The sequence below is a fragment of the Nilaparvata lugens genome, chromosome X, assembly GCF_014356525.2.
Source record: "Nilaparvata lugens isolate BPH chromosome X, ASM1435652v1, whole genome shotgun sequence".
Classification (NCBI taxonomy): domain Eukaryota; kingdom Metazoa; phylum Arthropoda; class Insecta; order Hemiptera; family Delphacidae; genus Nilaparvata; species Nilaparvata lugens.
Window position 1 is genome coordinate 9081771 of NC_052518.1, and position 17434 is coordinate 9099204.

The 17434-nt window shown below is 31.3% G+C and overlaps 1 protein-coding gene across 1 annotated transcript in view; it reads right to left on the reverse strand.

The window, feature by feature from the left end:
* LOC120354760 (transforming growth factor-beta-induced protein ig-h3) overlaps positions 1 to 17434 on the reverse strand; it is a 110337-nt gene that overhangs the window by 44430 nt on the left and 48473 nt on the right. Inside the window, exon 4 of the mRNA XM_039442360.1 lies at positions 3840 to 3986. Within this exon, the coding sequence (XP_039298294.1) occupies positions 3840 to 3986 (147 nt within the window). The remainder of the gene's footprint in view (positions 1 to 3839; positions 3987 to 17434) is intronic.

A 17434-nucleotide genomic window follows, 5' to 3' on the forward strand; every position in this document is an offset into this window, starting at 1 on the left:
ATAAAGTGAGGAATGAGGAGGTACTGCGTAGAGTAGGAGAGGAAAGGAATATTATGGCAGTGATAAGGAGACGAAAGCGGAACTGGCTGGGACACTTGCTGAGGCATGGCGGACTACTTGTGGAGACAATGGAAGGGACTGTGCAAGGAGGGAGGGTGCTGGGACGAAAAAGAGTTGGTGGATGATATCAGGGAGGAGGGAAAGTACTCCAAGATGAAGAGAATTGCACAGGACAGAGAGGAATGGAGAAGGAGGAATCATGTTTAGACCTGCCCTAGGGCAGAACACCAGTAATAGTAATAATGTTAACAGATAAAAAAAAGGAGATTTAATGTATTTTGTGAGTGAGAAGAAATCTAAAAGTAAGATAATGATAAAGCAACAAAAATGTAACTAGATTTTGAAATATAAACTCTGAATTATCATGTGAGAAAATAATTAAAAATTCAACCGAATGAAATTCTAACTTTCATATACACCGTGATTCAAAAAGAATACCACAACTTTGAAAATTGATAACTCTGCAAAGAATAAACGGAGAGTAAAGCACTATCTGTCATCGATTCGAGGAAGCTCTGAAGTTTTTTTTAGTTGCTTATTTAGTCCCATTGGCACTCATCTGTCCGTGTCTATTTGAATGAAAACTATCCGAGGCAATGGATCGGCTGCTAAGCAGCTCGAGACAGAGCACTTCATCACTGGCCTCCAAGAAGCCCTGAGCTCACCCCCTGCGATTTTTTTCTGTGGGGGTACGTTAAAGATAAAGTGTATCGACCTCCTCTACCAGCTAACATTGAGGAGCTCAAACAAGAAATAACAGCAGCTATAAAAACTGTTACGCCCAATATACTACTGAGGGTGTGGAACGAGTTCGAGTATCGTATTGATATCACTCGAGTGTCTGGAGGGGGTCACATTGAACATTTGTGAACTTGTTTTCTAGTGGGGAAAAACTTATTTTAATACAATCAATTAATAATTATTTTAGTTCAATCGGTGCTGCAATATGGGTTAGTGGTATGGGGAGGAGCGTATGATGTTTTCATGAATAAAATTTTTACATTTCAAAAAATGATAATAAAAGCAATTCTTAATAAGCCAAGGGCTTTTTCTAGTAGTGAAACATTTGCCGAATTTAAAGTGATGACAGTATGTCAAATTTATATAAAGAAACTTCTATACTATGCATGGATGAGGAAGGATGAATTTACAGTGAATAATAACGTTTCTATGTATAACCTGAGAGTTACATCTCATAACATTTATAATATCAACTATTCAGATTTAGTACGAAGACAATTGGGGTATCTTAGCTCAAAAATAATAAATATCATGCCAAATGCATTGTCAGAATCTCTTTCTAATAGGGGTAGACAGAGGATGGAACAGATAAATAAGTTGGTGATACAAAAATTTTTCTTCGACATCAGTCAAATATTATAATTACTAGTAGTTTATTGTTAACTTCGATTTTCTGTAGCTTTGATTATTAGTAAATAAATTTTTATATTGTCTAAACAGCTGATACTCTCACTCAGCGGTCAGGGTTTTGCCCTTGCTGGGTGGTGCCATGTAATTTTAATTTATTTGTAAAATAGCATAATATTATAATAAAATTTTTATTTTGTATTTTGTTTTTTATGGGCAATAAAGATGTTATAAAAAATACTCTTCATTTTGATTTACAACCCTAGTTTCTATTATGTTTCCTTGATTAAATACAGATTTTCAAAGTTGTGGTATTCTTTTTGAATCACGGTATATTATTGGATAAGTTTGATTCAGTTAAATTCAATCAATTTTATTCAAATCAACACAATAAAATATACATGAAATAAATCAAAACACAAACAAAAATCAATTTCTAATAAAATACAAAAACAGGCTTCATGGAGGGGTGTGCTGAGAAGAAAGAAAGGAGGAAAAATACCTAGCCAACTATGGTTTCCCATGTAATAGGCAGGTAGAATATAGTGGTGTAGGCAGGATTAGAATTTACCTACCAACTCCTAGTTGATTCATAGTTATTTACTCTCCTGTTGAAAATTACTATCTTTTATTATGATACAGTTGATGCTCTATGATCCCGGAGTACATTTTGTTTATTTATTTCCAATGGAAGCAACAGGTAAAACCCCAAATATGCCCCCTTAACATCACTATAAGACAAGTACAATTCATAGTCAAAACTTCATTTTACAAGCAAAAATAATAAGAAGGGTTCATATGAACTGAACGTCTAGAAAAACTTTATTACCGGGCTATACACATGAAGGGTGAACAATATGCCATAAGATAAAGACTAGCTGGAAACCTGATAAGGAAAGAGACTGATTCAGTTAATACTCCCGGTTTCAAACCTGTAAATTTCAATAAAACAGGTTCCATAATGTTAACTCTGTTAGTTTTTGTGACACTTCATTTAAACATGAAAATTGGGCGCTTAGATACCACAGTTTTGAGGAAGGTTGACTAATATTTTACCTATCTAATTAATAATATTCTACATAATTTCATTTAGGTTTTTACCTGTTGCTTCCATTGTGAAATAAATGAAAAATAACAAGTAATAAAAAAAATTTCAAAACAAAACTTGTACCTGTATAACAATACATAATTTCATCTTTGTAAGTGTTTACACTGAAAATTGGACAAGTGATAGAAACATAGCCTAAGCTACGTTTTGAATTGTGTCATCACCTGAGTTTTGAAGAAAAATAACACAAGGATTGCCTTAGTATTTTATCTACCAATGTTATCAAATCAGTGTCATTTGTAAAATAAATTAATGAATGAACATTTCATACTCGAGATCATGTAGGCTGAATTATGCTACAAAGAAGCAAATAGTAGTTGATGAAAGTACATTTTATTGGGCTGCAAACACTAAAAACTAACAGAAATTATAGAATTTGAAATGAATTTTTGTAACGTTCGATTAAAACACTATAAATTATGGATAAATTAATAATTATAGGTTTCAATTATTGAGATTGTAACTATTCACTTGACTGTGTAAATTTAGTTATAATAAAAAATATTAACTTTGTTCTAGTTTTGACACTGTGCTACATTATATTTGAAAAACACTTAATTTTTCTGGTAAATTTAGGTATGCATTTCACTCCTGAGGAGGAGCTTCATCTTACTTACAAAAAGTAAGAGTTTTTCAAATATTTACAAATTTAACAGTGTCAAAACTACAACAAATTTATTATTAAAGGCCGGTTTCCGAGCTCGGGATTTAGCCAAGTCCTAGACTTTAAACAGCTGGAGTCAGAAAAGAGACGGGGCGTAGTCGCAGTCATTGTCATAGTCACGTCTGAATTAAATTTCGAAAAACTAGAAAATTGAACACAAAATAAAATAAAGAGAAAATAGTGTAAAGTTTCAGCTATTTTGAATTATTTAGGAATATCTAATTTCGTCAAGGAAAAACGTTTCCAATTATAGAAATGAGAAAATAAACTACGACTACTGTTATAAAAGCTGCGACTACGCCCCGTTTTGGAAAGCCAATTTTCTAACTCCAGCTGTTCAATGTCTAGGACTTAACTAAATCCCAAGCTCGGAAACCAGCCCTTAGTGTTTCGTCATGGAGAGCAACATAAACAAATATTCACTTTCCGGATTCACTTCACAAAGATTTAAACGAATTAATTTGAAGGAATGAAAATATTCGAATTTTAAGAAACTTGGAGGTTGAATTAACTATTTCAACTTACACAGTGTAATGCAAGTAAATTTAATGGCATTAATGCCCGAAACATGTTGTGACAAGATAATTTAAAGGGGACTGAGATTTAAATTTTTATTCATAAGTAAAACTATCTACTCACACAGTGGTGCAGACATATTTGGAGGGTGTCTGCTTGCAAGAAGTGAACTGTGAGACTCCCATCATGATGACTGGCTCAGGGCCACTTCCAATCTCAGCTTCATCTTTGGTTTCATTTTTCTCCTGACGGCTCACACAAACGTTCTTCCTGTTGGCAAACAAAAAATTCGAAAAATAAATAACCAATGAAATATTTTAGTTGAAATTGGTTAGTTAAAATTATTTCATTTCAAATTCTAGTTCAATAGAAAAGTGGAGGAGCATGAATGGAAATATTTAAATTAAAATTATTTTAATTACAATTCTAACTACTTACTTACTCCTCAGCTTTACAGGTCTTTACAACCCTTACCTCCCTCACGTAGCCTCTCCATCTGTCTCGATTCTCGGCCTGCCTCCTCCAGTTACGAACTCCAAGCGTCCTTAGATCGCGTTCCACATCATCCGACCACCTATTTCTTGGTCGACTTTTCTTCTTCTGTTATATATCTTCTCCTTCCATATAAATTTCACCACTCTTCCTTCTCCCATTCTCAAAATGTGTCCCATCCATATTATTCTGCCAGCTTTTATCGACCGCACAATAGCCAATATAAATAAAACCAGAGCAAATGCTCATGAGCAAAAGCATTGAGCATAAGGTTTTGCTCATGAGCAAAAGGTAGAAGCAAAAGCATTTGCTCATTTTTATATGAATAAGCTTTACCTTATACTCTTACCTTATGCTCCTGAAATCTGGAGCAAATGCTCACATATTTCAAAGATTTTTCATCAGCTGATTCGCTTTTGTAGCCTTAATTTGTATTTATAGCTCACGGAAGTGCTAAATATGCAAACAGGGGGCACCGCTTGTGTTTGCGTCGTCTGCTCTGTTTTCTATTTTATGAATACAGTTTTAGGTTAGTTGAGTTTAGAATTTTGAAATAATAGCGTGAAAAAATTTCATCTCTATAATAATCTTCAGTATATTCTTATAATATCAATAGTCTTCTTATAATCGTCTACACTCTCATATTCTTAAATGCCTATTTCCTATTTTGTGATGGCTATCTTTATAACAGGTAGCTTTTGTATTTATTCTTTTGTAGGAATAATGGTGATATATATCATGGTTAAATCTAAAAAGAGTTTTATAGTTCTACACTATTGGTTGTGATAGTATCTGGTATAGTTTCCTCTTCCTCATACGAATTAGTTGAGCCATTTTACTATGAGCAAAAGGTGATAAGCTGCTCTAGTCTAGACTCACCTTTTTTGAAGCATTTGCTTCAAAAGTTGAGCAAATGCTCTAGTTTATTCATACAATTTTGAGCAAAAGCTTTTACTTTTGAGCAAATGCTCAAACTATTTTTTTGATGAACATGAGCAAAAGGTTTTGCTCACGTTTATTCATAGAAAATGAAGCAAATGCTCCATATTTTAGAAGTATGAGCAAATGCTCAACTTTATTCATATGGCCCAATGTCTTCATTGTTTAAGAACTCCTCTATTTCAAAATTGTTTCTTCCTCTCCAAAGACCATTCTCAAAAAACAGGCCCAAGATTCTTCTCACCACCTTTCTTTCAAAAACTCTCAGTCTCTGCATATCTCCAGCAGTAAACACCCATGTTTCCGATCCGTAACACACCACAGGCTTCACTAATGCTTTGTATAAATGTAATTTTGTAGCTCTTGACAGCATTCGAGATTTGAATAACTTGATACTAGCATAGTATGCTCTGTTTCCCGCCATGATCCTGTTGTTAATCTCTGCTGAGACTTTCCCACTACTTGTCACAAGTGTTCCCAGATAGACGAATTCGTCTACCTATTGAAATGTGTAGGGTCCAATGTTCATGTCTCTAGCATCTACTGCTGGTGACTCTCTCTTGGCCTCATTTATCTCTAATTCCTTTGGTTTACTATTGCTTGCTAGGGATGTGAAGGCTTCTCTCAAGGCTGGTACTGTTCTCGCTATGACCAGATCATCTGCATATCCACAAACTTGTCATAGTCTATTTACTATAGTACTTCTATGCGTGATACCTTCTACTGCTTCATGGAGAGCCGAATTGAACAATAATGTAGACAGCGCATCTCCTTGCCTTACCCCATACTTAACAGGGAAACGCCTCCCAACAGTCTTGCCTAACCTTACTCTGGAGTAGGTCAAACGTGACATTTTTTCCAAAAACGTGACATTTTTTCCAAAAAACGTGACATTTTTTCCAAAAAACGTGACATTTAGGGTAGCTGCCACTAGTCTGATTAATTTTGAAGGTAAGTTATTCTTGTCCAGTGCTTCAAACTGAAATTCTAGTTCAGTAGAAAAGTGGAGGAGCATGGATAATAGTAGCTTGTTCAGATAGTTCAAGCATTGCAACATTACAGTGGTTGGAAATGAAGAGTTTAATTGAAAAACCCACGCTCACAATTACAACGTAAATGCTTGGAAATATGACTAGAAGTCGCAGTTCCAATAATAGAAGATCATTCTAGTGATCTTGAACTAGAAAAGTTTGTAAATGAGAGTTGAATTAGTGAAACACAAAACTACCTACAACATGAATAAAAAATCACTTCACTTATATGGGCTGCTTTATTCAAATTAATAAATTGTTATATTGTTTTTATTAATATGATTCAACTATGACTGAGCCATCTCACGAAGACTATAAATGAGATTAATTTATTGATTTATCTATTTATGGAATAAAAACAACAGAAAACAATAAACAGATCAAATAAAAAATTCAGTTTTTGAAGATTTGTATAAATATTCCAAATAGATCTTACAAAACAACTCACAATTATTTAATAATATATAAATATTACTGCAACTTAGGTCTACGCACAGGTTTTACCTTGTAGGCTACTCCTTAAACATATAGATGGTTATAAAAAAATATACTGCAGTTTTGGGATCATTTTATATATTTAATAGTATTTTTCTTGTATTATTTTTAGATGTTATAATATTACATTATTATAATTGTGTATGTTTTTTGATAAATAAATTTGGATTTGAATTTGAATCTACTACATTACCTTTATCTTTTCAAAAAAGTTAATTACCTATTCTAATCAAACACATTATTTTCTAATCCTAATCATTGTAACAGGCTAGATTTCCAATTACACTATAATAGAACTCAGTTGTGTTACATCTGATTGTAAGTAGTTTATAGTTCAAGTACCGGTTGCATTGAATTTTAAATAAGATTTGACCATCTTAGAACATATTTTTGCCACCAAAAAATTATTTAGCCAATGGTTATTGATATATTACAATAATTGTTCGGGTACTTCAAGAAATGTGTGAATTGAGCACATTTAAAAGAATAACTCAATAACCATTGAAGATATGAACTTGTAACCCTTCTTCAGGTGGATTGTGGAAGTGAATTAACTAGATTGAAGTAGACTTAACTAGTATCAGTTAACTAGATTTAAACTAGTAATAGTAAATAGCTCAATAGATTGTGAACAATTTATTTTTATATGATAGAATAAAATAAAAATTCTGAAATACCCTTTTGAAATTTTTTATTTATTCACCACAACTTGTTTTGACTAGCCATTTGTAAATTGATGTGAGATTTCCACTTGAAAATTGCTATTAATTGTAGAAACATGTTGTGTTGAGTAAATACAACATCTCAAAAGGGTACTTGAGAATGTTTATCCTATTCTATCAATTGTAATAGCCCTACAAGGGAAAGTGCGTATTATTTTTCTCTGTTTGTAATTAATTAGTTGCTCATGTTTACACTACAATAAAATGAATTTATTACAGCTACAATTTTATTTTTGAGTTTACTCTAATCCTATTTGATTGGAAACAGAATTGAATGATTTTATAAACCTTATTGTAACTTAGAACATTCTTGTAATATGCTATTGAACTATAGTGAAGTCCACGTTATAATGACAGTGTTTAATTAGCAATGGTATTGCTATCCTTGTCTATCAGTCAACAAAGCGGATAGCGCTATCTCTTTTTCGCTTTGCTCTGTTGCCAGGTCGTCTTTTAACAATGAAGAATTAATAATTAAATGACAAAATCTTAATTATGAAAATTCATTATAAATTATTGAGAAATATAATTTATTGTTCAATAAAATATTAATTGATTATTTTAAACGAGAATGAACCGTTAATATTACATCAATAAGCCTGTAAACCTGTCCTGCTACCGTTTATAGAATGTATTGAGAAGACAGAGGTTCGGCAACGTTGTTCGCCTATCTTTCTCCACTGTCATTATAACGTGGACCCCACTATATTAATATGCTATTGAACTAGAAAAGCATGATGTTTTTGCTTACACTGCATTATAATGAATTGTTAGCTCATTTCTACTGCCTATAACCTATAGTGGGATTCACTATCAACTTTCAGCATTATTTGTATAGGAGACAATGATGCTACTTATGAGGAATGCTGACAGAGTTCAAAGACAATAATGTTAATATTTGGAACAAAGATATTGAGTTAATGATAAAATAGTGGCACACTATTAAAAATATAGCTGAGAGGAATAAACTAATTGATACACTACACTTCCAGCAACGAACAATGGAGGTTAAAAAAATAGTCCAATTTCTTTGTCTCGGCGATTCTCTAAGCCCATTAACCAAAAAATATCTCTGCTTGAGAAATCTTCATAGATGTAATTAGTGAATGAATAGCTGACTCATTTCGTGAGCGGCTAATGGATATTCGAGATGTGACATGTTCACTGTTCAGAATGTGTGACACCATTTCCTCAGGCAACAAATGACTGATATTAATGTAACTAATGACCTGCCGCCTCTATGAGTCATTACTCTCAAATATTGTCAACGCTACAACAAGCACTACTTATAGTATACAATATGCACTAATTAGATTCAATAGTAGACGCAAAAACACATTTAAACACAATCAAGTTGAACAACTCATGGAGTCTAGTCATAAAAGTTTTTTTCCTAAAAGAAAACGCTGTTTTCAAATTCAAATTTGGTAGTTTTACAAGAACTATACAAAAACGACGGAGATTTATTGCAGTTTCTAACGTTGCAATAGTTATGTACGAATTTGTTAGTCAGCTCATAGGAATTTCAAAACACAAACTTCATTGTATTACGGTCATAGAATAGAATAAATAGTAATTAGTGAGCATAATCCTCCTTTTGTAAAATCATTGCTTTCTTCTATCTATAAACTGCAGGGATGTTTTGAATATTTTTACGTTTCCTTTTGGTTAGAATAATTGTTGATTATCAGCTAGAAAACGATAACAAAAACTAAACCTACAAGAGAAAACTAACACACCTTGTCTTAGAATATTATTATAACTGATTAATATGTCAATGAACTCGAAATATTTTAGCAGAAAATGTACTTCAGAGTACATGAAAGGAGTAGATGTAAATAGACGCACACGTACACGATTGAACCGAAAGCATAATGGAAATAATTAATGAAGAAATATGTGAAATCATTGTAATATATGACTTGGAATGTAGCAATGTAGCAATAATTAAATTATAAATGAAAATTCATGAATTTCAAGAGAAAAGATTATGTCTGTTAATAGAGATTGATATTTTGCATTGAAAATGAACACTGAATGAATGAATCCTATTATATTAAGCGAGCAATTTCTTTATATGGTTATCTGGATATCTGGTTATCTATGTCCAACGGATCTCGAAAACGGCTCTAACGATTTTCACGAAATTTGGAACATAGTAGGTTTATGATATAAAAATTCGATTGAATTAGGTCTCATCCCTGGGTAAACTCGCTGAAGAACATGAAAAGGATAATAATTATTCATCCTTGGAAAAACAGATGATAATTTCGTCATCTGTCGATAACAGAAGATGTGAGTGCCTGTGTGGAAGAGAGACAGAATTATATTCAGCTGTTCAACTATTTGCAAATCAATCCACTTATTCACGAGAAACATTAATCTAGAATTTTTAATCGATTTGATAAGATTAATCTGATTTGTTGACATGACATGGTATATCATTCTAAATAAGAGTATATCAAGAGTAATTTGAAGTTGAGTGGTAGAGAGGACTTAAAAGTCCTAACTCCGTCTAATAAAGAATTTTTTCATTTTCATATCATAATTTTCAAATTTAATCATTATTTTACAATTTTAAGAGATTAGTGAGTGTTATTTTGTTATTCAATTTGGTTTGTAAACAATCTAAATTAGAACTTTTTAAATGTTTGAACTGAAAATTGGACCTGAATTCAAGTGTATGGAACATAACCTACTTTTTGGAATATTTATAGTGTATAAATCAAAATTCGGGAAGGAACAGTTTTGGGCTGTGCCTGTTAGTCCTTCCCCAATCATTTTAAAGAATTGTGTTCTGCTTATCAATAAATAAAGAATTTTTAAGAATTGTGTTCTGTTTATCAATAAATAAATAACGAGCGAAGCTCGGTGCCCCGATATTTAAATTATCATAGTGTTATATACAGAACTTGTAAACATCTTGAAATGTAACTGTTTTATCAGCTGATAAAAGAGAAGATAGAAAATGAGCAACTAAAACCTGCACATATAAAATATTACCTTTTTATGATAAAAACCGCACAAAAATTTACCTAATATTAAAGATAAACTGGCGGTCACTATAGTGAGGTCCACGTTATAATGGCAGTGAATAAAGATAGGAGAGCAGCGTTGCCGATTCTTTGTCTTAATGAATTATATTTCTACACTGTCAAAAACCGATTTGGCATCGTTGCCGAGCTAGAAAAGGATAGTACTACCTGCTTTGTGGAATGATAGACAAATATAGCAACATCAAAGTTAATCAACTACTGTCATTATAACGTGGACCTCACTATAGTCTTTGAAGATCTATCAAGAATAATGTTAACGGTAATATATTTGCTGTCAGTATAAGGATTATTATAATGGCAACAAACAAACATTTTTCCAAGTTTATACAGTAGAGTTAGGCTACTTTATGCAGTAAATGAATTAAGTTAAGGCTGGAATTCAAACTCCATCAGCACATATGAGCAATTCATGAGCCATGACCTTTACAGTACAGAGAGATGACCTCCCACGCTCGGAACAGAGTAACGATTAATATGTCAAATACAGGCTGCAATAAGCCAATTGGCTCCTTGGATTTTGCATGCCGAAAATGAGATTTAATTCAAATATTAAATGATGCTCAACAGTACTTTTTAATTTAAAGTTAGAAAAATTATTCGCACGTAAATCATTAATAATGAAACATATTGAATAGTTGAGCTTATTAATTTTAAGCTTACTTATTTGACGGTGAGCTTACTTCAAATTTCTGTGTTGTAGGGGAGGTAATGTTGTGATAGGGATCCATAAGATATTGATTGATTGATTCATTCATACTATAAGCACACCATTAATATAATAGGGAGAAAAAATTAAGGTGACCTTGTGCTATTCCTATCCCAAATTTAGATAAGGTTATACATAGTCCGAAATAGTTGTAGTTGTTCACTTCACAAAATTTTCAGTTTTTAATTATTTCCACATAGTAGATTTTTAAATTTAGATGCTTCAAAACCAAACATAGAATAAATATTTCATATTATTATCACCAAAATAGGAAATATTCACATATTAAAGAAATAATTTTGCAGAAACAAAAAACAAACTTTATGGAGACTAATATCAAGAAGATTGACAATCAATATAATTTATTCTTCAAAAATATTGGAGTTATTACAACTCAAATTTGTTACAACCATTTACTGTACTTATTAAACAGTTGTGTAACTCGGTTTTTATCACACAACCAACATAACACACATTACTCGGTATATGGTTTCTATAAATATTTGTAGAAAACTATTGTGTCTTGTCTCAACTAATAGCATACTTCAACTGTGATAGGTTAGCCAGTTACTGACCATATCGCCTCTGTTACAATAAATATTTTTAAATTATTATTAGCATTTGAATGATTGCAATATCTCACTAATTTCCATCAGTAAATATTTTTTTGCTTCATGTTTCAGACTTGCGATTGACAATGGTGTAACAACTAATTCTAGTTTCCCAATTTACTAATAAATAAGCCGTTGTGACAATTTTATGTCGTTTAGACGTTTTAGGGTTTATTTGATATGGATATCTATCTACCACATCACATCCATTCATCAGAGAAAATCGTATCAAGTGTTGAATATAGATAAAAAAAATCCAAGTAACCTTTTTAAAATTGTTTACTCACAATATGTTTCGGCTGTATGATGCTATTATCAAGTGATTGGAAAATAAATAAAATGACATTAAATTAATAATATTGCACGCTTCTTATTTTTGATCATATGTCTGTACATTCATACGTTTTTATAAACTAGGACTGTGAATTTTGGATTTAAATTTGCATGATTCTATCCAAAATAAGATTACATTAAATTAATAATATTGCACGCTTCTTATTTTTGATCATATGTTTGTTCATACGATTTTATAAACTAGGAATGTATATTTTGGATTTAAATTTGCATGATTCTATCAAAAATAGATTTTATTTTTGCATGATTCTATCAAAAATAGGTTTTATTTTTGCATGATTCTATCAAAAATAAAATCTATTTTTGACAGAATCATGCAAATTTAAATCAAAAATTTACAGTCCTAGTTTATAGAATCATACGAATGTACAAACATAAATTAATATATGATAAAAAATAAGAAGCGAGCAATAGTATTTATTTAATTTCATTTTATTCATTTTTCAATCACTTGATGATGGCATCAAAATCATAGCCGAAACATGCTGTGAGTAAACAGTTTTAAAAAGGGTACTTGGATTTCTATTTTTATTTATATTCAAGGGTAGCCCTAACGGAAAAAAGACAAGTGTTGAATGTATGAATTATTCGAAAAATGAGTGAATAAAGCGAGTAATAATGAGTAACTGTAATATTTATCTCTTTTGTGTATAGGGCTACTTTTTATAGAAATAGAAATAAAAATAAAAATCTCAGTGCCCTTTATGAATATTTAATCACAACATGTTTCGGACATTGATGCCATTTTCATTTTCAATTGACTTGAAAATGGCATCAATGTCCGAAACATGTTGTGATTAAATAATTCATAAAGGGCACTGAGATTTTTATTTTTATTTCTATTTCTAACTGTAATATTATACAATAATGTCTGTACTGCGTATATAAAATAATTAATTGAAATATTGAATTGGAGTAGCATTCTTTATCTAAAACCTTCAAGCTATTTACAGAGTGGGATCTCAACTATTTTACTGTAGTTTAAAAAAATAATTTGAAGCCTATTAGCATAGAATAATTATAAATTGAACAGCGTTTAGGGAACGTACGGTATTCGACTTTTGCCTCCAACTGACGACTCTAACTAGCAATTATCACCTAATTTAGCAAATTACTCAAATTTTCAACACACCTGTATGACAGGTTGAGCCTTGAAACGTAGGAGCACGAAAAAGAGGAAAAACTCGACAATTAAAGCCAAAGATTTGTTTCATTTTTTTCATATCCTATCATTACAATAATGTAGCATATTTCTCACTCAAGTCAAGATCTAATTTTGGATTGTTCTAGAACATGAGGTATTTTGATTGGGTTAAGGAAGCCGATAGTAGGAAACATCATGTATAAAACTATTAAATCTGTAAATGGGGTAGAGATTAAAAGTATAATAAGTGAAGGAAGATTTGGGTTTGGACTTGTATTTTGAAATTAATTAATCTGATAAATCCAAAATTATTGTAATACATACATTTTTTGGACTCAAAATAGTGTCTGAATGAAGTTATTATTTACATAACCTCTAGACCGTGTATACCAAATTAAGGTTTAAAGCAGTTTTGGGCGAATGCCTGTTGTTTTTACCAGCATTGTATCTATTGTCTATGAATAAATAAAAAATAAATAATTGAACAACTTAAAATAGGTAATTGTCACACTGAATATGACACCAAAGGTGTTGAAACATGTTTGTAACTTTTTAAATAAATTCGTGATGTTTTCAGACAATATTCTAGTGTTCTATTATTAAAATTTACTAAATGGAAATTACTAATATTTATTTATTTATTCGTGGACAGAATCACAAATCAAATAAATATGTTTAGGAAGGAACAACAGGTTTGGCCCAAATCTATTCCATTCCCAAATTTTGATAAATTAATAAATGTCCAAAAAATAGGTTATGTTTCAACTGTAAACCGTTCAAGTTCAATTTTTCGTCCAAAAATATATATAAGCTAAAAATTTTGAATTTAGAGAAATTAAAACACCAAACTATATTAAAATATAACACTTAATTATCACTTCATATTGAATTAATCAAGTTATTTTATAAAATTATTTTGAACGCAAAAATACACACAACTTCTCTCACTAAGCACAGCTGTAATATTACAACTACATCGACATCAATCAACCCCCAAGTCCTATTAGAAGTGTTTATTCTTTATCCTTATTTTTCATTAGAAAGTAGTTAATAGTATAAATGATTGCTGAATGGTATATAGATGAGTAATGGGATAATATGATAAGATCTAAAACCCATGCGCTTAGTGTGAATCGAATTCTCTCAACTTCCTCAGTATCTTATCAAGGGTTGATAATGCTTTATCTGACTTGGCTATTGTAGACCACAAAATTAAATGGAAATGGAAGAGCTGAAGAATATTATTTATGTTACGAGTAAAATATCGGAGGAACGAGTCAAAAATAAAGAGCTCTATAACAGAATTGGTAATGAATAATTCAAGCATAGCATGTGGAAAAGATAAGGGATTAGTATCGGCTAAAATGGAATGTTCCATTTAGTTGATTAACTTTGGCAGGACATCATGAAACATATAAACGAAATAAAATTCTGCTTTGGCAGGACATCATGAAACATATAAACGAAATAAAATTCTGCAATCAGATAAAATATATCAAGATGATTTGTTGTCTTGACTTTTGGAAAATAAGAAAGCTTCATAAGAACTTCTTAAAGCTTCACTGAACCATTAGAACATACACGATAAACCATATAGTTAATAGATGTAATTAAACGAGATCATGGGTGGCCAAATGATTCATATAGCAGATAACATTGAAGCAAATTGTTTTTCAATCACCCCCTCCACCTACCAAGGGTTCTGACTCAACCAAATAAACTCAAGGTTGAACATTTTTTCATCAAAAAAAAGTAATGCATTCATCAATGATCGTTTGATCACTGTCCTTCAAACCTTATATTCTACACAATTTTCCTTATTCACATAAACAAGTCCCAGTAGAATACCTATATACAGAGTGTTTCAGAAGTAGTGTCGAACATTTTAGGGTATTGTTTCTGGATGATTGATTGATTGATTGATTGATTGAGTACTTTATTTATGTAGATTACAATATATACTGGCTTATACACTTATATACAATAGCTTACAATACAGCAAAATTATAGATGAATTATACATGATGATCGGAGACTACAAATGTTGTATTTCAAGTGTCCAAAACTCAGCGGTTATCCTTATAGCTGCCATTTTGTTTTTTCACTTGGGAATTTTTATCTCAAGAACGAAAAGTTGTATTGATCTGAAATTTGGCATGAATATTTATGCTATGAAGACTCAACTTTGAAAAGTAAAATGAAAATTTTTTGATGCAAATATTCAAAATGTCGGCCATTTTTAAATTTTGATGACAAATTTCACGAAAACCGTTCACTTTACAGAAAATTTACAAGAGACAAAAAAGTTGGCAAATTTTATCAAGATTTCAAGGTATTACGATTGGTCAACGAATAACAAAGAATTCTTTTCGTACTGCATGCATGACCACTTTTCATCATTTAAACATCAATATTAAACTTTCAATCCCAATTGTATTTAAGATGATGCTTTGGAACTCATTATGGCTCCATATGGCCATACAGCTGACTTCACTATGTTTTCAGATGACCTTGTGTTTCTTGTAAAAGTATGATTATTTAAAATAATCAATTTCTCTGTTATTCTTTGACAAATCTTAATAAATAAAATATCCCTGAAATCTTGATAAAATTTTCTAACTTTTTTGTCTCTTATAAATTTTCTGTAAAGTGAACGGTTTTCGTGAAATTTGCCATCAAAAATGTAAAATGGCCGCCATCTTGAATATTTACATCGAAAAATTTGTATTTTATTTTTTAAAGTTGAGTCTTTATAGCATAAATATTCATGCCAAATTTCAGATCAATACAACATTTCGTTCTTGAGATAAAAATTCGTAAGTGAAAAAACAAAATGGATAACGTCTGAGTTTTGGACACTTAAAATACGACATTTGTAGTCTCCTATCATCCAGGAACAATACCATAAAACTGTTTCGACACTACTTCTGAAACACCCTGTACTCTCACATATATCACACTTGTATCTCATTTTGGACACTTAAAATACTACATTTGTAGTCTCCTATCATCCAGGAACAATACCATAAAACTGTTCGACACTACTTCTGAAACACCCTGTACTCTCATATATCGATCAATAGCTTACTTTTATAGTTAGATCACAGAAGAAGCAAACCAGTGTTCACTACTCCAACCACCAACGACAGGACAAGTGTGTCGAACATGTGTGAACGGTCTTGTCTTCCAACAAAAAGAGACATTCACACGAAAGTCTTCGAACGAAAAACAGTTATTGACAGTAGCTTCTAACATAAAATATACAACCAATAACATTAATATACCACTGGAAAATTACAAACTATGATACAAAAATAATTCAACTTCAAATAGAGCATCGAAGAAAAAAATTGACAACAAAAAACCGAAGATACAAAAACCTAACCTCAAAAAAAATTGTTCGAAGCCTTTCGCTGATAACACAAGATGTACGACGAACATGTGTGTTCGCACATATTCAATACACTTGTCCTGAAGTTATGGGCCACCCTCATACCAATTCAAATTTCGGTTCTAGGTGAGATGTGAAATCAAATGAAATCGTATTCATTGCAGACGACTTGAAAATGTCAAGAACATTTTTTTTAATATTTTCAACTATAGTTAAATCAACTGTAGCTCTATTATAGACTGAATAAACGAAAAATCAATTATAATGGCCTCACTTATGTATATTATACATTATAATTGATTTTTCGTTTATTCAGTCTATAATAAAGCTACAGTTGATTTAACTATAGTTGAAAATATTTTAAAAAATCTTCTTATACACATATTATGTATAATCAGACGGCCTACGGTCTACAGTACAATGCCATATTACCACAGAATACAAATACAGCTGTATTACTGTTAGAAGAAGACTTAAGATAAAAAAGAATTATTTTTTACGTCAAAAATTCTTAAGAAAAGAAGAAGTATTACTGTAAGAAGACTTAATTATAAGAAGTATTCAGCTATAACAGCTGAATACTGTTGTATTCTGTGATATTACTGTAGAAGCAGTCCTGCTCCATGTTTAACCCTTGGTTTATATGCAGTGTCTGACAGACACTTACAATTTTTGAATAAATATTTCGGTCTATGTAGGATGTAGGATGTAGGACATGATGATGTTATGTAGGACATAACTATGTAGGATACTAATCCCTCCCTTCTAGTATCTTTT